A 24,677-nucleotide genomic window follows, 5' to 3' on the forward strand; every position below is an offset into this window, starting at 1 on the left:
TTTAATTCTTCATGCAGTGATCTGGGTATTGTTTAGTTATGCAAACAATATTACAGAGTATTGAGTAAAACTAAAAATGTGGAAGGTTTTGTAGATTTTAAATTAATATTTCACATTCATGAGACCAAATTTAAATTAAAATGTAATATTATATTAAATTGTATTATACACGTATATCTTTTAAAATTATGTATGCATTTACAATAAGGTCAGTAACAGATCAATTACTGAACGTATATTTAAAACGATGAAATAAAATGAATAAATAAGATTTTTATTTGATTCATTTTCATTGGCTCGCCATTGGCCCGTATAAGGAGTCAAACTCACTGATTGGACGCGCCGCGTGTCTATCAAAAGTGCGCCAGTTGGACAGGCGGCATCAGACGCGAAGACGCTCCGTCCGCGCCGTGATTGGCTGACACGGCTGTCCGTCTGCCGTTTCTGGCCTGCGATTGGCTGAGAGTGTCAGAGGGCGGTGACGTGTGTGTGCGGTCAGTGAAGAGCGCAGGGCGGATCAGCGCGAGGCCGTGACACCGACACACGCGCGGAAAACTCTCGGAAATCAACGGAAACGGTGAGAATAAACTTAATAAAATCTGTTAACTCTACTTTATAATTAAGTTGATCCGTAGACAGAGTGAGGCGGGAGTTTGTGCGCGCTGAGGGCGGTTCTCGTGGGTCAGTGACACTGCTGACAGAACTGTCTGCTAATTTATTTATTTATTTGTCTGTCTGTCTGCTAATTTATTTATTTTCCTGTCTGTCTGAGTCTGTGTTTCTGAGCAGCTGGTTTGACAGACTAACTCCTTGTGAAACTTGTGTAAGTGTGTTAAAATAACTGATTCCGTTGATTTGACATAATTCTGATCAGATTGATTGATTAAGATAATCTTACTGTCGATCTATCAGACCTGCTGCTGATTTCAGATCAATTCAAGCTTGAAACTGTTGTTTTTGATTCTGTATGTGACCTGGGAGTTGTGTATTTGTTAGTATAGTTGTGTGTGTGTGTGTGTGTGTGTGGCCTGTCGCACAATATATGACTTCACTCATATATTGACCAGGAATATTAATTATTCAGCATTTCCTAATTTTTTTCTGACAGACTTGGATAATCAGTGAATGATTCAGATGTATTTTTAGCAGAATAAGTTTCTGTGGAGATCATAGCAAAGGCATCAGATGAGATATGAACCGCTTTCTGTCCATCAGTTTGTCATAATTCATCTTTCTGAGGAGTTTGTTGTGTGTTTGAGCTGAATCCTATATGATCCATCCTGCTGAGGATTTAGATGTGACACAAGCATCAGAGGATTACAGGACACACACACACACACACACACACACACACACACACAACCAGGCAACCGACATTTGTACATGCTCACATATTGGTACGGCATGCAATTTGTGCCAAAAACCTGTCAACTGCTTTGTGCAATACATGCATGTCTACTGTTACTGCCTTTGTTTTATTGGTGTTGTCTTCCTTGTCATGCATTCAGCTCAGTTTGATGCTTTATAAGTTACTGTGAGGTTCTGCAATATAGATTATAGATATCCAGATAAACATCTTGTACATTTTTTAATATGGAGTTTTCTAATCATTTAGATACATTGTTCAGTAAATTTGAATTAATCTATGGCCTGTAGTAGGTTTCTTTTTTGTGCTTTGTCATAATATTCAGAGTAGAAAGATGTTAAGGACTTATTATTGAAAAATAAATCAAAGCTTTTTTTTTTTTTGATTGATTGAGAAAACATCAAACAGTCTTTCCATGTTGCATCGGTCTAATTTGTCTTCTGCCTAGTGACAGATTAATTCACACTTACAGTCTGAGTTTGATTTAACACATGCCAGATATTTAAGATACAGGAAGAGCATTTCCTTCCTTTTATAAAAGTAGAGATTTTGCTATCCTAGTTATGCATGATTGCATGGTTAGTGGCATTTTATTATTTGAATTTAGCATTGATTTTCCCCCTCTGTCTGCAGCCCAACCAGAACTGACCTCTGACCCATGGTTTAATAAGCACTATTATGCTTTGTCTGATTCTTGATTGTGTTTATTTTTGCTCATCATGTTGTTAGTTGTGTATTACATTAAAGGCTTTAGACATGCAGATGTTTCTCAGGCATCTTATTTGTATATTTTAGATGTAGATGAGTTGGTTTCTTCATCAGATTTGGAGAAATGTAGCATCGCATCACTTGCTCACCAGTGGATCCTCTGCAGTGAATGGGTGCCGTCAGAATGAGGTGGTGTGGATTACTTGTGAATGATTGTGATGTTTTTATCAGACTCTCATTCTGACGGCACCCATTCACTGCAGAGCATCCATTGCTGAGACACTGATGCAATGCTACATTTCTCCAAATCTGTTTTCATAAACTACAATCTTGGATGGCCTGAGGGTGAGCACATTTTCAGCAAGTTTTCATTTGGGTGTACAATTCTCTTAATGTACCTTGATCTAATATGGTCTGACAGTAAGCAGTTGTATTTTTAGTATGTTAACACAGATTAATACATGCTGCAACAAATGTATTGCTCAATATTACTTAATCCTAGTTAATGCATGAACTAATGGGACCTCATTGTAACGCACAGGCCGTTTGTGAGTCAAGAGATCAGCCAATATTGAGTTACACTTCACAGGTGAGCTTTATGAATGAATTTGCATTGTTTATGAATGACTTATTTGAATGTTTTTTGCTTGAATTCCATGCAGCCGGGTCACAGCTAACTGGACTCATCCGGTTTTGTTAGTTTTTGGCTTCTACTGAAGTGTCCTTGCGTGATTCATGGGTAGTTCAGCATTAGGTTTTATCATCTACACACTGATATAGCTCATAAACTGTGTCATACTCATAACCTGCATGAGGAAGTGAAAGGAGAAGGGTTTTTTTATATGAGATTCATTGTAGGAGCTTCTTTTTTTTGTGTGTCAGATAGTTTTCAAAGAAGAGATCGTCGTTCAGTGATTTGATAGTCTTCTTAGAGACTTCTGCTCCAATGAAGGTGTAAATAAAACAGCCTGTGTGTGTGTGTGTGTGTGTGTGTGTGTGTGTGTGTGTGTGTGTGTGTGTGTGTGTGTGTGTGTGTGTGTGTAAGGATCGCTGAGTCACAAAACCACGCCCACTCTTCCTGACGGATTCAGAGAGAGAAACCGAATCAGTGGCTGTTGGCGTGTATGTAATTGGAGAGATTGATCCGCCGGCATGTTATTATGTAAACTGTGCGGGTCATTCTAATGCTTATATATAAGAATAACTCATTAAAATGATCTCTGAAGGACCATGTGACACTGAAGACTGGAGTAATGACGCTAAAAACTCAGCTTTGCATCAAAAGAATAAATTGCAGATTAAAATATATTCAAATAACAAATGGTTCTTTTAAATTGCAATAAATTTAGCAGTTTTTAGTGGAATTATGATCAAATAAATGCAGCCTTGGTGAGCAGAAGAGTCTTCAATGTAAATGTCCTGATAGATGTTCATTTGACTCAGTTTCTTGCATTTCTTTGTGGTTTTATATAGCTTCATCTTCAGCTGTTGGTGTGGCTCTTTGTTTCCATGGCATTGTGGGTGGAGCTAAGGAGTGTCTCATGAATAATGTATTAGTTAAGTGTTTTTCTGACAGCCCAGAAATATACGTCCTATTTCACCAACCAGCATTCAAATGATTAAAACGGGTAATTACCTGTGTTTGTTTTGTCTGAATGTTGGAACACTGGTTAGTCTTTTTAGTTTTCCATAACTCACAGTTAAAATAAAATAAATAAATAAAAAATCCAAGTGGTAAATAAAACAAAGATCATTGGAGTATGTTTTATAAGAAAATTCACATGAAAATTTCATGTTAAATTAATGTTACTTGCTGTTTCTTTGTAATTGTTTGTGAAATTCACTAGCATTTTCTGAATTTAATATTTTTAAAATTTTTATATTTTGCATAATTTGTTTAATTTGTATTTATTTATTTATTTATTAATTAAAGTTTTTAGTGTATGGTTCCATGTAAATGTTATTGTTTGTTTATTTTTTTTTTGTCCCCCTAAATATTCAAAGCACATAATAGCAGGGCGTATTTAATTATTTCTTTATACTTTTGTTTGCATATTTTTTATTAACTTATTTATTTAACTTATTTTGTGTTATACATTCGTAAATTTAAAAATAAACAGTTATTAATATTAGTTTGATTGTATTTTTTTCTCAAAAACAATAACATTGTACTGTATTTATTCACAATTTTGTTAAAAAATTATATGTGCATATTTGGGCATAAAACAAAAATAAACTTTTATTTTAGTTTTGTGCATGCATCCTTATTTTCTTAAAGAACTTGCCAGTGTGGATAAATATAATAATTGTGCATGTTTATGTTCAGTTTATTAGTTGAATGTTCTGGATTGTATTTGCCCCGTAGCGTCATGTTGAATAAATGTGATAGATTAGTGCACATGAAGACCCTGGTGATCTGTAATCTCTGACGGCCCGCAGCGGGACGATCTCAGAGCTTTACGCACAATCATCCGCTGGGAAATCTCCAAAATCACCATTATCAAGCCGGTCAGAGAGGAGAGAGAGATTTGAGACAGACGTAATGAACAGAACATATGACTGAGTGAAAAGACATGGGTGATCGTAGCTTCCAGTCTTAATTTAGCTTTCAGACTGAAGTTAATGAGAACTGTTGTCAGGACTGACTTTAGTGCAACAGTCATTTAATAGTAACTGTTTTTTGTTTGGTCTGTCACCAACTGGTTGCATCAAACCCCTTAATTTAAGAAAAACCTTAGTGATAATACCCTTACATTTATAACTAAAGTTTATCTTAATTTTAAGTTTGTTGTAAGTGGACCCTGGTCATTTTTGCTGTTTATTCTAACCATAGACAGAAAGGCCTCATCTGATGATTATGTAAAATGAGCAGTTGCTATTTATCTGGTACTTAGTGTCTCAAACAGATCTTTCAAAGATAATAAGCTTGATGACCTTTGAAACATGCAGGTTCATAAGGAGTCGGCACACCAGTAGGGCTGTAATCAACCAAAGAAAATCTTGGTCGACTGAAGTCCTGAAACTTTCGACTAAAAATCGACTAAAAATGACGTTGTGGAGAAAAAAAAACGTACGTTACATTAATTAGATACGCACTGTGCTCAGTACTTGGTAGCCTTGTTGTCTGCCTAAATTAATTATAAATAAACATAAAAAACTAATAGGCTATTTGCAGTATATTAAATCGTTTTTGACCTAATTATTTTGCACTGAAATGAGTCTGACACACGAGTCTGTCGTCTCTGACAGCGGTGCATCACGTGCACCTGCGCAATATCACAGCCTGTGATTTCTGAAAACAGTACTATGTTGTCAACTAGTGATATCACAAGAACTTTTGAGGAATGTGCAACATAATTTAGAAAATTATTTTTGTCATATGTTATAAGTACAACTGTCAGACACTATCATTTCAGCCGCTCTGCGCAGCTCGCACAGAGCGAGGCTGAAGATAAGAGCTCAGCTTCGCGGCTGAGACACGAATAGACTTAAAGCTTTTACTCTTAATAAACACAAAAGGCGCGTCCACTTTAATAAAAAAAGAATATTTATTAAACAAACAAGAGCAGAAACCAAATAAAGTGCATAACTGAAAAATAAAGCATCTTAGGCTCAAAACTAACACAAACAGTGGGCACAGCGCAATTGCGCAATATTGTGAGAACTGAGAACTGATCGCGCGCTGTGTGAGAACTGAGAAAGTGGAGCACTTCTATCAGAGTGATTCCGCCTATCGCGCCTTCACTAACTTTAAGTTAATCAACAACGAATTGTGACTCCTGGGAAAAACGGGATGTCTGGTCACCCTATCCCTATAACCATTCAGTTGCTGAGGCCATTGTTTCAGATCGCTAGTTTGCGTTTTGGTAGCGTATCCGCCCACTGGGGCTGCCATACTGTGAGATATACAAACGCCCCTCATCTGATTGCGATCCAGTGACAGGGACGCACATTTTAAAAGACAAGACAGTCAACTTAGCCTATAGGATGTATTTTGAATGTCCGGTAGTCCTCAAATAACATTTTAGTCCCGTCTCGTCTCGTTAACGAAGACGCGCATACATTTCGTCATAGTTTTTATCATCAGATATTAATTTTATCTCGTCAACTTCTCGTCTTAGTCACAGAAAAAAGGTTCGTTAACGAATATTTTTCGTCGTCCTCTTCGTTAACGAAATTAACACTGGTTCTTTGGAAGGAGCTAGCTTCTTGTTTTTACAGTAGCTTATTATTAAATAAATAATATTCAGCATCAAACCTTCTAAAGCCTACTTATCTGTCTCTCTTCTCCAGTGGGTTGGGCTAATCCAAAAAAAGTGAAAACAATGGGGGTGTTCTGAAAACAGACTGTTACCTGTGAAACAGGGGTGCTCTGAAAACACCCCCATTAGCAATTAGTGCTTTCCACCTGATGAAATGAGCGCGGCCAAACTGATGAAATGAGCGCGGCAAAAAATCGACCAATCCGATTTTTGGTCGAACCAGACCATATCGACCAATTAATCGACTAATCGACTGGGACGTTACAGCCCTACACACCAGTGTTATTCATATTCCATTGAAGATTGTACTGCTTATCATTCATCAAAAACTCACTGATCTCTGCTTCACTTTCACCTTCCTTCCAGGCGAACCTGTCAGACGACACCAAAGATCAAACGAGTCGTTAAGCACATCCATTCTGATTCACTCTAAGTGGTACAGCCAAAAAAAGAGAAAAAACAGCATGATTTGAACGTTTAAATGCAGGGGATTGTGGGTACACTGAAAGTTGTGTAAGTAGCATTAATGAAATAGTAGGCCTATTTGTCTTTTAAAATATTTAACATTTAAAACGTATAATCTGTTAAATTGACAAAGTAAAAATAATTACAAAGAAATGCAGAGTAACACATTGAATTAATTAGAAAGACTGAAGTAGTATTTTCTTGTAAAACCTACTGCAATTATCTTGTAATGTTTACAACTTAAAAAAAAAAAAAGATAATGAAAAATTAAATAAATTGGTGTTAAAAACTTATTCGGATGGTCTGTTTTATTTGAAAAATAATTCAGTGTTAAATCAAAATTTTCCTTGAAAATGACTTGTAAATTTCACAAATAATTGCAAAGAAACAGAAAGTAAAATATTGGATCAATAAAAAAAAAACCTGCTACAATAGTAATCTAATTTATTTTTGTTTAAACAATTTTCGCTCCGTATTACTAGTAAAATTCACAAATAATTACAAAAAAGGTAAGTAACTTTACATTAAATATTTATAAATGCAGTTAAATAGCAAAAATGAAAGTGTTTTTCTTGTGAAACGTGGTTTGATAATCTTTGTTTACAACTTTTAAAAAATATATTAAAACAATTTTCACTTTGTAAATTGCTAGTAAATTTGACAAATAATTACCAAGAAGCAGCAAAGCATTGAAGCAAGCATGCAGTTTTTAAGTAGCAGGACTGAAATTGTATTTTTTGAAAAACAAGGTAATCTTTTCAATCAAATCAAATCATTTTTTATCATGTTGTAGAAATATTTGAATTGTAAATCGCTTCTGAATTGCATGTTTTGAGCTTGGGCCGCAGTGTTTGTGGTGTTTCTCGGTCCATGTGTGGATCAATACTGCCGCCCGTCAGAGGTCACACACGCTGGGAGAATTGACACGGATCCAGCGCTTCTGGCTGAAGGGAGAGACACTTTCTCTGAGCTGACTGCGCACAAACACACTGGCAGCTCGTCATTAGCTCATGCCGTGTCCCTGTGAAGGAGACTGCGGACACAGAACGAACCCAATGCACCGCATGCATGTGTGTTTTCCATATGTAAATCTGTTCAGAAACAAAATGCATGATTATGCTAATGGCTGTTGCAGTTCATATTAATGTTCACTTGAGACTGAAGCGCATGGCAGAATGACTGTGTTATTGAATTACCGCTCTCAGGGAAATTTCTCACTAATTTGTCCCTCGTTGTATCTCATCAGCTCCATCTGCAGAGGAGACACACCTAAACTGCAAAAAGAAAAAAGTTGAATTCTGTCTCCTTCGAAATTTTGTTTAATTAAATATGTTTCTTGCAATAATAATTTGTGAAATTTACTAGCAATTTCTAAATGAGTCCAGAGTTTGGACTAGGGCTGCCACTAACGACTATTTTTATTTTTATTAATCTATCAACTAATTTATCGATTAATTGATTAATCTAAACGATTAATTTCCATTAAATTAATTAACGATTATATTTATATATGCATGTAAAATTATTATTTTTCTTTTTTAATAAAATCAATTAATTGGAGATTCTAAATAAATAAATCAAAATAAAAACTAACTAACTAAATAAATAAATAAATAAATAAAAACTAACTAAATAAATAAATCAAACAATTGGGGAAGTAATATGGAACTTCAAAACTACTGTGCAATGCCCCCCCCCCCCTGTTCTTCTGTATATTGTTCTTCGTTTATATGATGAGTTAATGAGCTCTTGAATTGGCTGAACTTTGCAGTTTCTTGTGCATCATTTTGTATGCAGATGCAGACGTGTGCTGATTATTTTTGGATCTACAGTCAGTCAGATCTGTGTGTAGATGTGGAAACATGAGGTCAAGAGGAAGAGATCGTAACATGCTTTCTCTGAACCGGTTTTATTTTTACACCGGCTGGCTCTGTAAAGACATGCAACAGACAGTGTGACAGTGTTGTGTTTCAGGGCCTGGCCGTGTGTTTTCATAAAGCGCTCAGTGGAATGGACACCGTTTGTGTCTAGTATCATTAAAGGGGAAGGGCTGAGGAGAAGAGGACTCACTTTTGTCTTCAGCAGTAATAAGAGCATGTCAGTATTTTGAGTTTTACCAAGTTTATGAGATAGAAATGGATTATACTCTAACAACTGATTTGATGAGCCACATTCTAAGTCATTGTGAAATATCTTACATGTGCAAACTTGTGATCACAAATCATTTGATTTCTTTTAAGAGCATATTAAGGCCATTATGTGCACTTGGCAACAACCATTCACACTTAAGTGATTATCAGGCAGAAAGACTTGTTAATGGATTCTCAGAGTTGATTTTGTGTGTGTGTGTGTGAATAGTGTTCAAAATAAGTGCTAATTAAGTTTTAGCTTTGATTTCAATTATTTGTATGAACACTGGAAAATTGGTATAATAATAATTTTTGTTTCCGTTTTAAATTTGGTATTTGTGTACTCTGCTCACGTTTTATTTTTTATATTGTACTTCTTACTTTGCTCATGTACAGTGTTTGCTGTTACGATCCATATTTATTGACCAACCAATAAAAATGCGACATGAAATCAACGCGACATGGCGCTAAAACATAAAACTGTTTACCTCAAGCTTTTCCTCTTTCGCTGCTTCTACTTTTTCAGCACACATTAAAAATACAACTGCTAAATCGTGATTTATTATGCTCTTTGTTTACCACTAGCACATGCTGATGACGTTTTATTCTTCTATAGAAACGTGCGTCAATGGGTGTCATCATCATACAGTCTACACACACGTCATAGACAAGTTTATTATATCCATGTTGCACAGAGTGACATGCAGTGATAGGATTGCAGTGTGTTTTGGGCTTTAGAGTCAAGTGACACACAGACTTGAGTGACTCATTGTTTGATTTTCTCACAGCTGTGTGAAATGGGCCATAGTCATTAGAGAGCAGTTCAGATGTGTTGATCATTGACTGCAGCTGGGTAAGGGTCAGTAGATGACCCAGAGCAAGGTGAGGGGGAGACAGGTGAATGCTGGCTTTGTGCAGACTGTGATAAAGCACAGAGACTGTGTGTGTGTGTGTGTGTGTGTTTGAGTCAGTCCAATACTTCTCTAAACCTAGGATCACGCTCATATACACACAGACACACACACACAGTCACACACCAGTACACAAACACAGACCAATGCATTACAAGTGCACATTGCATATTCATGTCATATGTGTTGTTATTAGGGATGTAACGATTCACTCAACTTACCATTTGATTCGATTCACGATTAATTTTTTACGAAATGAGATTCAAGACAAATTATAAATGAAATGAGTCCTTTTATTATTGCTTGGACAAAATGCTGCATGTTTCTTTGTGAAATTGAAACCACACTACAATAATATACTAATATAGCACTTGCATATTATTGTTCTTTTGTTGGTTTTGATTGCTTCTATTGTCCTCATTTGTAAGTGGCTTTGGATAAACGCATCTGCTAAATAACAACATTTAAATACAATGTAAATGTATATAACAAACTAAATTTGAAATTTTAAAACAAGCCCCAAATCAAATGAATAACACAAATAAAAGAAATCTCCTCATATAAAGAAAATAAGGCTTTGTTTGTGCTCTTTCCATTTAAAATTAGAGGCAACCACTGCATTTTAATCATGATCCAAACAAAGATGCTGCATGCATGCAACATGAGCAGTTTTTAATCTAAATTAGATTGTATAATTTTGCAAAGCAAAAACAGAATGGTCTGGCTTCAGTTTTGTGAAACTATGCATAAAAACTATCTGCATGAAACCGAAACAGCAGACGAGCTGAATGAGACGCAGATTCAGTCTCTGCCAGCAGGTGGCGCTTTAAGCATTTCCTTCCTTGGTTTCCTGCACTTATGAACTTTAATATGCATTATACTGATGATGAAAGATGAAAAGAAAAAATACCATCTAAACTTTTCTAAAGACAGTAAGTTCCCCTCAGACATACATTCACATAAACTCCTACCCCTAATTTAATCGTGATTTGTTTAGCATCTCAAGCGATTTAAATCGTCACACGTTTGAATCGGTTTTCAACCGGCTCTCGGTTAATCGTTACATCCCTTGTTGTTATTCAGCCAGATGGGGTTTTCAGTCATCAAAACAAAGTTTAAAACAGCTTTCACAACATTTATTTATTTATTCAGAGCAAAAAATAATGACACTCATACTTTTTATTTTCATTTTATTGTCATTCAGCGTAACAATAGTTCATACAGTATATCATTCATATATATTGCCATGCATACGGTATTTAGAAAAATAATGACTAGATGGCATTAAAATACTATTCACAGTACAGCGCTAAAATACTAATTAATTGTCATTTTTTTATATCGTTACCCATGAACCACTCTTCTTCAAACCACAAAGATTCACTCAAATTTTACCCAGTTGTCAGCAACAAGTTTTTAATAATTAATAACATTTAGTATGATCAGTTGATTATTTTATATATTTTAATAGATACGTTTCAGAATAAGTGTAAATGTATCTTACAATGAAAGCATGTTTCACCCATAGTTTGACATTTTATTTTCACAAATAACTTGAAGCAGGCACTTTACTTGCATTTATTCATGTGAACACCAGAATAGGACGTCTCGTCTTTGACCCATAAAGATGTTGAGAGTGTAACCGTTAACTAACTCTCTTTAAACGGTTGCTCCGCCATGACAGTAGTGCAAGTTTTGAGCTGCTTTCCATCATGTTGTCAGCGGTTGTAGATTCACATTAGCACATGTGAGCATCAGCAGAAAAAAAGCAGAAGTTAGTGAAGGAAACTGAACCAGGGAATATGAAATAAGAGATGATTGTTGTTGTTTAGCTGCACAAATGCAAGACTTCATAAACTTGAGTTATTGATAATTTGTTGCACAGAAATGTCAGGCACGGTCCGGCTGTTTCTTAAAATCTAGCGTGCTGCCGACCTAGACAGAAGCCCAAAAATGCTGTTGGGTGCGTCAGCTGTTTGACCTTGCTAAACTGTAGGTGTTGTTTGCTAAAATAATATTGAGCGGGCAGATTTACCCTGAAGAAAACAATCAAATGATTATCGACCGGAGCGAAACTGCTGCACAGAGAATGGATAGATGTGTGTTTGATTCATGGTTAGCGTGACCTGGGTTATGTGTGTTTGAGAGGCCAGAATACAGAAACCAGCACAGTTGTGATGTGTTAACCGTTCAGAACATCTGACGTGAAGTTTTGGACCACACCACCAGCACAAGCAGGTAATTAATGTAAAAACCTGCTTTAAATTATATCAAGCGAAGATATTAAACAATGTTTTTATTCAGAAAGTTCTTTTTATGTATTTCTTATATTTTTATAAGGATTTTATTCTTACGAGAAGATTTTTAATGAAGTGAGGCCAGACCCTTAGGTTTTTTTAATCAACGATAATCGTATAAAGCTTTTATAATAAACCTGCATTAATGCTGAGATTTTATTTATTTATTTATTTTTTGCTCTCGTCATTTAAACAATGATTTTTAAGTTGAGACGTGCTATTTTATTATCATTGGTTTGATTTTAGTTTAGTTGTTTTATTTTCTCATAATTTTGGTTAAAGTTTGAATAATTGTGTTGTTTTGTATTAGTTTTTTAATAGGTTTATATTTTTTATTTTATTTATTTGTTTGTTATTGTTCTTTCAAATCTTCAAGTAAAACTAAAAATGAGAAATGTTGTGTAAAACCATTTTTAAAACTTATAGCGTTAACAGAAATAAAATAATTATGGTGACGTTGAATCATATTTCTCTCTGTAGAGAGATTAGATTTAATGAATCTCTAGGTCCTGATTCTCAAGCATGCCGTCACTGAAGTGTGTGTGTGTGTGTGTGTGTGTGTGTGTGTAATAAGATCAGATAATGTTTGTGTTTGGATTCTTAACACACCCACGATTCAATCTCAACTCGTGTGCGAGCAGCATACCTGTGTGTGTGTGTGTGTGTGTGTGTGTGTGTGTGTTTGCACACCAGTGCTCTGTTTGTAGAGCAGTAGATTACACAGGCTTAACTGTGTCAATGGCCTCACACGACCGGAGAACGAACACATTTACTTAAATATAAAAATGAGGACATACAATAGACAATATAAAGCCAGTTATGACTGCAGATTATCCTGAAACCGACAACAAAATGTGCTTAAAAAAGCATAAACTATAAATGTGTCTATGTATGTATATTTATTTATAGAAATATTTATATATATAGAAATGTACATGCGTACACACACACAAATATATATTAGTCAAACGATTAATTGCGAATAATCTCATCTAAAATAAAAGTTTTTGTTTGCATAATATATATGTGTGTGTTCTGTGTATATCTATTACGTATATATAAATACACACATACAGTATATATTTTGAAACTACATGTATTTACATGTCTATATTTATACTCATATAATTTCTATTATAAATAAATATTTAATATATAAATATAACATATTCTTCTGAAATATATACATGCATGTGTGTGCATATAATATATATATATATATATATATGTATATGTGTATATGTGTGTGTGTGTGTGTGTATATATAAAACATTTTCTTTTAAAGTTGTTTTTTTCTATTTTTCTAATATTAGTACAACTAATGAATAAAACCTACGTAGACATATTAAAATGAATAAATAAAAACAAATTACTAAAACTTTGAAATTAAAACAGAAAATATAAAAATGTTCTGAAAAATAATCAAAACAATATGGTAGTTAAATTATTAGTAAGATATAGTAGTATTTTAATAATATTAAAATAACCCTGGTGCATTTAGATTAGATAAAAAAAAAAAAATAAAAACAACAACAAAAAAAAAAAAATTATTTGCCTTAGAATTTGTTTATAAGAAGGGGATGTTTCCTCCAAACCGAGGTTCGGTCAGATTTTGTTCATTTTTGGAGACAAATGAATAGTAAACACCCCACAATGACTGTTAAAGTGAGTTGTGTTAGTTCTGGCCTGCTATATCAAATCACATCATCCTGTGACAAGCCACTTTTCCCTCAATATCTTTCCTTTGTTCAAACACGATGACTTCCGATGTGATCCGCTGTGTTTTATTAGGCTCACGGCCCAGAGAGCTGTTCCTGAATGGGATTTCTTTAACCAGAGCTCGTGAAGTTGATAAAGCATTGCTTTTTTGAATAGCTTGGCTTTCAAATACTCACCTGTTGAAAGTCGTCCAGGCCTTTCCTGAAGTGATATTATAGCTATAGCAGTGAACTGCTGTTATATATTAATGAATCTACGTGGTGTCGAGTTAGCGTGTTACAGATGCGGTTCTTCTGTTTGTCGTGGCGTCTCACTCCAGAGAAGTGAACAAACACTATTTTGCAGCTTACTGTAGCTGAACAGGTTCTGGAAGACAGCGGAGAGCCAGTCGTGTCATATAATGTCATAATGTTTGTAGCTGTGGGGGAAAGTGAATGTAGCTAAAGCTGAAAATCTCAGCACCGCAGTTTATTGCTGATTCACTGCTGCTCTCTGATCCTCTGACGCTCAGATCTTGTGCAATCCAGGTCATATGCAATTGAAGCAATAAGCCATGAGAGAATTATTCGTGTCGTATCTAAAAATGCCCATTAGTTGTTGTCAAATCACTGTAATGCATAACCGAGAGGCTTTTTTAAAGCGTAAAGCAACAGTAATATGATATAAATAAATTGGTTATTAATGACATTTCTTTTGACTCTTTTTATTTTATTTTTAAATTGTTTTTAAAATGTATTTTACTGTAGTTTATTTTGTAGTTTATTTTTTATTTTTTTTATTTTGAGTTGTTCTTTATATTATTTTATAGTTTATTTTATTTTTACATTGTTTTTTAAATTTATTTTATTATTGTAGTTTATTTTATTAATGCTTATTTTATTTTAATGTAATTGTTCTTTTTATTATTTGTTTTTTATTATTGTTTTTCATGTCATTTCTTTCATTTAGTTTTATAGTTTTAGTTTTTATTTGATTTTAATTTCACATTTTTATTTTATATAATTTTTCATTTTATTTGATTAAAAATGAATTTATTGTCATCATTTTTAATTTAGTTTTATTATTTTTATTTTATTTTCTGATAATATTTGTATTTTGTATTTCATATATTTATTTATTTTTCATTTATTGCTACATGAATGTTGCAGACATTGTCAGCACAACATTTCACCTTTTATGTTTTATATAAAGCATGAAACAACAGTAATATGATGTTTAATAAATATCCTGCTTATTAATCACACTAATAACCATAGTAGATGCATCGTGACCTCTGGGTTGTTGTCATGAAACAGCAGGAGTAAGTTTATTGTCAGGTGGTTTGGCTTTGTTTAGCTGCTGGTTTGAAGGACTGATCGCTGCAGTTCAGGATGATGATGTCACCTCACCACAGTAGAGGAAATGACCTCATGATAGTCTTGAGTTCAATTGCATGCTTGAGTGCAGAAGAGAAGTTCAGCTCACAAGTGCCTGCCGCTGCTGTCATGCACCTAATATTCACACACACTTCCTGTCTGAAAGCCCCTCTCTTTCCCTCTGGAACATTCTGTCCTCCTCACTGTGGTGCCTCACCAATAGAGGACGCCACCCAGGATTTGACAGATAGATATGACTCAGCTCTGTGATTTATGAGATCAATATTAATGACTATTTTATTTTATTTCAAATGTGATGCATTTTTATTTTTATTGTATTATTTTAATTTCATATTATTTTATTTTTTGTTATTAATTTTTTTATTATCATTATTAATAGTAGTAGTAGTAGTAGTGCACTTAATTGTATTATTTTTTATTTTATTATTGTTTATTATATATATATATTTTTTTTTTTTAAATGTTATTAAATTATTATTTTGTATTATTGATTTTAATATATAATTAAATTAAAAATTAAATATAATTACATATTTAGTATTTTATTTTAAATGTATTTATTTTTTTATTAATTTATTAATTTTACATTTATTAATTAAATTATTTATTTAAAATTTTTTTTTAAAGAATTGAGTGTATTTAAATTTTAATGAGGGAGAAATGATTCTCAGCTTAGCCTGTTGAACTGATGCTTCAGGATAGCTCTGTTTAATCGGTAATCTCTCTCTCTGTGTGTGTGTGTGTGTGTGTGTGTGTGTGTGTGTCCGTCCCACAGCTGTAATCCTGCTGCGTTACACCGCCGCCACATCTTTAATCTCTGCGATTAGAAAAGCAAAGTCTTGAGATTACACAACACAGGAAGACACAAATTATGAAAGACACCGCAAATGAATCACAGGCTTTGAAAAAAAGGAGTTAAAGAAGGACTGAGTGCATTTGGGTTGGTTTCACCCTCAAGACGATCTTGTTTTTTATCTGCTGCTTTGATTTCTTCTGATAATGGGCATGTTAAATGATCAAACGAGTATCTGATGAAATAATTAAACCCTCTCACAGTTGATGTCAAGAGATTGCATCATAATATATGACGACATCATGACAGAGTGTTTCCTGCACACATTTGTTTTTGCTGCGGTGCATAAATGACAGTAAATACAACATATTAATGAGTATATGTAGTTCTTATTATTGTGATTATTAAGTCTACGTGTTTTCTTCTCATTGTCTTTGTGTTGCAGTAAGAGTCATGGCGGATCTGAGCTTGACCGACGCTCTGACCGACAGCGTTCCTCAGCCTGACGTGGAGAACATGGTGGAGAGGGATTTTATGGCCACGCTGGAGGCCGAGACCTTCGACGATCAGGTCGGAGAGACGGTTGACAAGGCGAACTACGTCCCACTGCTGGACAATGAAGGGAAGGGTGAGTCTGATCTGTTGATGTTCACAGGTTACCCAGCCAAAACATCAGGCATGCCCAAGTTTTATTGCATAATGCTAATCTATTACCAACAAGCTTTCTTTCTTGCATTGCATTGCATTTTTTTATTATTTAATTTAATTTTAATTTTATTTATTATTTTATTGACATGCTTTTTTAATTTTTATTGCACTTTTTATTTTGACTATATTTTACATGCTCTGATTCTTAGTTTTTCTTTTTATTATTATTTTATTACATGTATTTTTTTTTATTATACATTTATTGCATTGAATTTAATTATTTTATTTTATTGCATTTCATTTTTAATTTTATTATTGCATTGCATTATATTTTTTATTTTATTGTGTTACCTTTTTATCTACTTATTTTATAATAGCAGTTGTACAGCATCTCTTTTCACAGATTTAATTAGATTTTTTTCTCGAGATTAAGTATTTGCAAACTGATCTCTCCTGTTTCAATCTCCTGTGATGTTCATTGAATGGTGCTGGGTGAAATAAGCCATTCCTCTGGTGTATATTGGCCTGTGTGAATCTTTTGTGGGTGTCTGTCTGATTGATTTCCAAGAGTTTGTTTGCATTTAGCAAACTGTGTCCCTTTGGCTTTTGAGGATTTTCTTATTCAAATGCCTCTAATTGTGGAGTGTGTGTGTGTGTGTGTGAGCAGATCCGGGTACAGTAGTCGAGAACGGACAGCAGGAGGTCCAAGGGGCTCAAAACCCTGGTAAGAGACACCTCAGATTTTCTCGTCGCTTTAGTTTCGGGTGTCGCTCCATTATTTGAGTCATACCTTGGTTTGCTTGTTTTCGTTCATGCTCATTTTCAGTTCAGATTGTTTTGGTTGGATGGGAAGCCACTCGTCTCGGTGGGCGTAGAGGAGACTAAAACCTTCATTTAGCAAGGTTTTAGTTTACTTTGTAATTGCATGTTTGTCCCGTTAGCAGTGCATTAAACGGCACCTATTTACTGCTCTCCTCAATCTTGATATCTGTTGTCCTCTCTCACATGATGTCTGTCTGCGGGATTTGACTTTGCCAGATTTTTTTATCATTATTTTTCTTTTCTGTTTGTTGATACACACCAGTTAAAATTGTGATGGTGCATATACACTCAAATGGAGTCGAGATCGTGAAATAGGTCCAGTATGTTCATTAACTCACGTCATATACTTTAATGTATGGATATACCTAGATATCTGTTTCTCCTTTACATGCACTGATTTTGGTCAGTCCAAATGAATCCAACTGTAGTTTTTACCTTGTTTACAAATCTAAAAATATGCCAAAAGATTTTTAGCACAAATATTTATTCTCCACTGCTGACCAGTTCATAAGACTTAAACAAGCAACACGACACTACATTTGGATTCTGACTGAGAAAGTAGTCTGATTCAGAGGTTTAAACGGTTAATATTTTAATTTTTAGTGGATTTTAAAGGCATTGTTATTTTAATATAAGTCAGATACTTTTATAGTTTCTATTAATATTTTAAATGAAATGGGAACTGGTTCTACTCAACCCTGGCTGTTAATGCAAAAATTGGGTTAAATGTTTTGTTTAATTTTTTTTTAAACAACAACATGCTCAAACACATAAAAACACATGCCCTTCAAAATTGTATAAAATATTGGGCATGATTTTAAGGTTTAAATGATTAATATTTTCCTTTTTAATGGATTTGTAAGGCAGTGTTATTTGTGTAATTCAATACTATTATAGTTCTTATTAGTATTTTTTTTTAATTAATTTATTTATATTTTTCATTTTTGTTTTTAAGTTTTAGTAATTTTGTGTGTCGTTTCTGTCATTTTATTTATTTATTTAATTTTTAATATGTCTATATACTTTTTATTTGAGGTATTTTAGTGCATCAAATTAAACTGAATTAAAATGAGAAAAAATTGCCTTGGCAGCTATCTAGAAAAAATGAAGTTTATTATTTCAAGTAGTGGTTTTAGTCTTAGTTTCCATTAATTATATGAATTATAACCCAGCTTTAAGGTCTTCACCACCCCTTTGGATTGAGGTCTTTACATGAAGGCTTTTCAGTCTGATTAGTAATTGCTTGTAATTATTATTTTTTTTATCTGATTAACCCCATATTTACTCTCAGCTCTCAGCACACAAGAGCAAAATGCTTCAGAAGGGGCGAGTCAGACGGTCATTGCATGCTGATGCACAAACAAATCTTCGTCTGGATGCTGGAGTCACTGCAGCTCACAAAAGGACCATCTAATATGCAATTTCATTGTACTGCTTTATGATGGGAAAAGACAAAAAAAATAGCATGCCTCAAGTGCATTATTGATTTTATAATGCATTGAATGCATAATGAAAATATGAAGTTCACCAATGTTCTTGAAAGCAACACCCAGGTTTGCTTTATTAATGCATGATGTGTTTTGATGAGCGTCCTTCAGATGGCGCTGTTGTGCTGGAATGATCTCCTGCATGAGCTCTGGATTTCCATTAATCATGATTATGGAAAGTTTCTCTTTGCTGTTCTTGCAGGAAGTAAGTAGGGCAGAGAATATAGATCTGTGAGCTGCAGCCGACGCAGATGTCCAGGGAATAGAGACATTTTTAAGCATGTCTTCATTTATTTATTTGCATATTTGTGGGCGGGGCCGTGCATGCTGCATGCGACGAGGCTGATGTGACCGATTGATTGACAGGTGTGAAGTACTAACCAGCACTGTTGTTCTCTTCCCGTCTGCTATGTCTTTCTGTCCTGTGTCGTGTGTTTCCGCCCTGTCTCGCTTCAGATGACTAGATCTTCTGCTCGTAGCTGCGGCTGCGTCTCGATGCCTCTTCTCCTCCTCTCGCTTGACGCTTATGCCACTGAACCCTCTGGAAAACCCCTTCCTGACACCACCTTCAAAAGCCACAGCTTTCCACCCTGCTTAAGGACATGTGATGTGTTGAGAGACGGAGAAAACCCTGATTCCAAACCCTAGTGAGCTGCTGTCTACATAGGGTGCTGCCTTTTAAGAGGCCGTTCGCACAGGACATGTTCAGTTTTATTAACCCAACCCTAGAAGCAATAGTTTTTGTATCAATTTATCAATTTTGATTCTGCATATCAAATCCGTTTCTTATCTAATCTCGGTTCAGATTAAAATATTTATTAAAAAAAATAGCCTACCTTTTTTTTCCTGCTGCATTTAGGCTATAATCACTACTGCCAACTCAATATTTAACTAAATAACATTTAATTAACATTCAAGTGAGTTCACAAATTCTTAACTTTCAAGTAGCAATAATTAAATCAGTTAATTCAATTTGATTCAGTAATTGAATCAAAAAAACAAAAATAAAAAACAGCTTGAACTGTTAATTAAATAAGCATCATTCTTATTAAAGCTACAATAGGAACCAGTTCTCGATACCTAACCCTACTTGCAACATTTTAGCACAAAAACTAGGTAAAATATTGGGTTAAATATGCATTTTTCTGATAATGTCTTATTCAAAATGCATAAAAACATTGAACACAAAAGTTTCGTAAAATAGTGGATAAAACATGCATTTTATTAATAAAGTAATACAAAACAAAACATGGCATTTAAAAACTGTAATAAAAGTACTGTGTAAAATATTTTTCTTTTTCTAATAATATGATAATCAGGGCAAACACTGGTTAAAATATTGTTAAATATACATTTTTCAATCCATAAAATATGCATTTTTCTAATAATATGACACTCGAAACACGAACATATGGGACTGATAAATTGAGCAGAATAGTCAGTTTTTAAAATGTTTTTAATTAGAATTTTGCATGCACCTGCTAATTTATTGCAATGCATTCTGGGATTTCCTGTCCACGATGCTGCCTTACAATTCATTTTTAATAAGGTATCTTAAAAGGCAGCAAAATCATGACACCTAACTTTATAGACCAGCCATTTTTTTTGAGAACACACTATGATGCCTTACAATGCGGACTATGTAGGTGGCTCACTAGGCTTTGGAACACGCTCTGGTTGTCAGACGCACTCCGGCCTCTCATTTAAAGACATAATCCTCTTCCTCTCCGGCAAAGTCATCTCAGGCACACTGTACAGCAGCATCAGCGGCCGCGGGACGCTCCAAACACACGCCACCGGAGGATTCCCTCTGTGGGCTCAGGGGAAACGGGATCTTTTGAGGGAACGGTAGCTCAGAGTGAGAGATGATATATCTAGTGATGACAGACCGTGGTCACACACGCCTCGATCCACACACACACACACACACACTCGATCTGTTTACTGTCTACTGTCAGGCCTTTCTTCTTTCTCATACAAACACATTTCAACAGTTAAAGTCAACCTGAAATGGTAATTAAACGACTTTGCACATTTCTTATTGTTAATGATTTATCAGAGCATATTATTATTATTTTTTTTTTCTCTCAATTCCTCAATTATTTGTTTAGTCATTGTTTTAGGCTGCTAAAGTGTCAGTAAATTAATTTTAGTTAATGTGATTAATGTTTTTTTTACTAGAATAAAATAATATTGTAATTATTGTTTTTTTCAATATTTCAGTTAATGTGTATTTTATATAACATTAATTTAAATGAAATATTTAAAAGTATATATTTTAAATATAATTTTAGCCAGTTGCTAGATTTCATATTTTAATTTGGTTTAATTGTATATACTAAAATAACTACATTTCAAATATATATATATATATATACACAAAACAATTTGAAAAGAAAAGAAAAAATGTGAAATTAAAATATTAATTAAATGAAAATAAAGTGAAAATATTCATAAAAATAAATCAATAATTGTAGTACCCCAAGTTAAATAACACTGGCTGACTCTGAATATCCTGTTTTACCCCAAAATGCATCACATTATAGAAGTTAAATGGCTTGTGAATGTAGATTCATGTTGACTTTAAGTCTGTTCTTGTCTTAATATCCTAGAGAGACTTTATTATTAGTGATAATCACTTGATTACCTGTAAACATGTTGTATTAGTTCTGATGCACACAGCTTTGTTTATCGTCATACAGCAGTCACCCAAAGAGACGTGTTGTGTTTTCATTGCTGCATTTGATTGCATCGTGCACACAAACATACGCACATGTACACTTCCACCTGTCCTCCTGTCTGGCCATGTTAAAGCTCACTTTGAGACCTCAGCTGCCAGAGTTCATCACACACACACACTGGCAGCTCGTCGCAGTCTCAGCAGCGTTTATATAAGCGCTCGTAGCAGACTGTCCGTCTAAGGCCAGAAACATAGATGCAATCTCTGGGTCAGTGCACTTTAAGTGTGCATGGTTACAAAGATGATATTAATATGTGTAGAGCAGGTAGCATGATTGCAAAATATTTTCAAAACATTTAGCTATTTATTTTACACGCTATTTTCTCAAAATTAATTAAAAATGTCATTCAGATGATTCAACTTATAGTTTGTCATTTGTTGTGATTAGGTAGGTAGTTATTTCAGGCCTGACGCTGCACTCGGGTGTTGTTTTCCTTTTCCTGTTTCTTTCAGCTGCATGTGTTTATAATGACTGATTGATTCGTCTGTTTTTATTGCCTTCTACTTAGTTTTAATGAACTTGCTGAAACCTACACTAAACACTGTCATTCATGGTCTTTTATTAAGAACTTAAAATAACAAGTTTATTTCATGCATTATATTCATAGGATGTCTCGGCTTGCAAAAGTGCTTTTGTAAAGATGAAGTGTGTCATTTTAGCATCACTAGTGGTGCAAAACCAAAAATAAGTAAATAAATAAAATCATACATACATACGTATGTATGTAATTTTTCCCCATCTACCGTTTGTCTTTAATTGTATATGAAATATTAATAATATTTCTGTGTAGCTGAAACACTTTGCAGCTTAGTTTGGTGCTGAAAATGGCACAGAAATCACATGCTGCTTCTTTAGAGTTGGATTGATTGAAATTGCATTTAAAGCAGATCTCATTTAAGCTTGAGTGTTCAACCAGAAACCAAGAGAGCCTTCAAACTGCTGTTTCCTCTTCCTCCACTGACACACATGCTGGCTGCTGTAGTCTGTATTACGTCTGATGTACATGTAGGTTTTTCTAGTGTCCACTCAGTTAATAAAGTTTTTATCGACTGGATCTGACTGTCTGTCCCTGTACTTGGAAATCTGGTTATATGTTGCAGCATTGATTTTGGAGATGTTTTGGATGAACTAGTTTTATAGCTGGTCATGATGTTCATGTTAACAGCTATCAGTGTTTAGATTTTTTTTTTTTAATCACAATGTTAGACTTTTTGGGGAAATTGATAAATGGCTGTGTATTAAAGGGATGTTCACCCAAAACAACATCGGACCCCACTGACTTTCACTGTATGAAGACACTCAGCATCTTCCAATCCAAACCATCTTTTGTGTTTCACAGAAGAAGGAAAGTCAATATGTTGTGTGAACTGTCATTTTAAGTCGACTCACTGCTGTCCTGAGCTTTAGTTTTGGTTAGTTATTCTCTTGGTCATAGCTCCAGTGAGGAGCGTGTGTTTGGGCGGCGTCTATGCGGCGGTGGCTCCTGCGGGAGCTCTATATGGGTCAGCCTGGCCTACTTGAGTCTGTTTTAGGGCTGGACGGCCCCACAGCAGATGTGCTCGATCTGGAGCCGGTGTGTCCCTGATTCTCCAGAGGACAGGAACCTCTGCTGAGTCCATCTCTCATCCAGCTGTGCCCACTGCACGATCAATCACACATTTTGTTTTAGAAAGGCAAGTTTTCAGCGTTTTATTGGCAGAACATAACGCTGACAGCAAGGTATTGCAGTATATTTCTATGCATAATATATTTATACATATGCTTTAAAAAGTCTCTAATGCTATTTTTCCAGCGTCATTGCTCCAGTCTTCAGAGTCACATGATCATTCTGAAATCATTCTAATATACTGATTTGCTGCTCAAGAAACATTTCTGATTATTATCAATGTTGAAAACAGTTGTGCTGCTTTATATTTTTGTGCAAACCGTGATGCATTTTATTTTTCAGGATTCAGAGATGAATAGAAAGTTCAAATGAACAGCATTTATTTTAAATATAAATCTTTTGCAACATTTATAAATGTCTTTACTGTCACTTTTGATCAATTTAATGATGAATGAAATTCATTTATTCTTCAAAAGCAAAACCATCCTAAAAAAGTTTAGTTAAAACTGATAAATATATATATGTGTATATATATATATATATATATATATATATATATATATATATATATATATATATATATATATATATACAGTGCCCTCCATAAGTATTGGAACATTAAACACAAAAATTGCTCTGTTGGCTGTGGAGTCAAGACATTTGCAAATATGATTAAAAGATGAATATGAGACAACTACAGAATGTCACATTTTATTATTAGCCGTTTCAACACATACATGTTTTACCAAATAAAAAGAACAGCACTTTTAGAGTTTCATCCCTCTATCTGATGTGAGCATAAGTATTGGGACAGTTGAACATAAGGCAGATATAAAAGATTAAAAGCTATTATTTAGTTGCAGATCCCTTGCACACAATCACAGCAGTGAGTCTGTGACCCATAGACATCACCAGACTCTTGCTCTCATCCTTTCAAATACTTTTCCCAGCCTTTAATGCAGCCAATCCCAATTGTTGCTTGTTTTGGGAAGTTTCTGCCTTTACTCTCCTCTCCAGCTGCTGAAATTCATGTTCAATCAGATTTAAATCTGGAGATTGACTTGGGCAATCTAACACTTTCCATTTCTTTGCTCTTATAAACTCCTTGACTGAACTGCAGGGTGTTTTGGGTCATTGTCCTGATGCAATGTGAAGCACTTCCCAATGAATCTGGTGGCATTTTCTTGAATATTGGTGGGCAAGATGGTTTTGTACCCTTCCAAATTCATTCTGCTACTGTCATCATACATTAAGTCATCAGTAAAGTTGAGAGGACCTGTTCCAGAGACAGCATGCATGCCCATGCCATGACACCACCTCCACCATGCTTTACAGATGAGGCTGTAT

The 24,677-nt window shown here is 34.5% G+C and overlaps 1 protein-coding gene across 2 annotated transcripts in view; it reads left to right on the plus strand.

The window, feature by feature from the left end:
* The first annotated feature begins 485 nt into the window (after window positions 1-485).
* Window positions 486-24,677, plus strand: part of LOC306864933 (uncharacterized protein) — a 71,559-nt gene continuing 47,367 nt past the window's right edge. Inside the window, exons 1-3 of one of the 2 annotated variants that reach the window (XM_079409235.1) lie at window positions 488-577; window positions 16,472-16,654; window positions 17,342-17,398. In XM_079409235.1, the coding sequence (XP_079265361.1) occupies window positions 16,480-16,654; window positions 17,342-17,398 (232 nt within the window). In that variant the 5' untranslated portion in view covers window positions 488-577; window positions 16,472-16,479. Of the gene's footprint in view, window positions 578-16,471; window positions 16,655-17,341; window positions 17,399-24,677 lie in introns of both variants that reach the window. The other variant, XM_079409236.1, reaches the window with a different exon arrangement.

Source organism: Barbus barbus, assembly GCF_936440315.1.
Source record: "Barbus barbus genome assembly, chromosome: 46".
Lineage (NCBI taxonomy): Eukaryota > Metazoa > Chordata > Actinopteri > Cypriniformes > Cyprinidae > Barbus > Barbus barbus.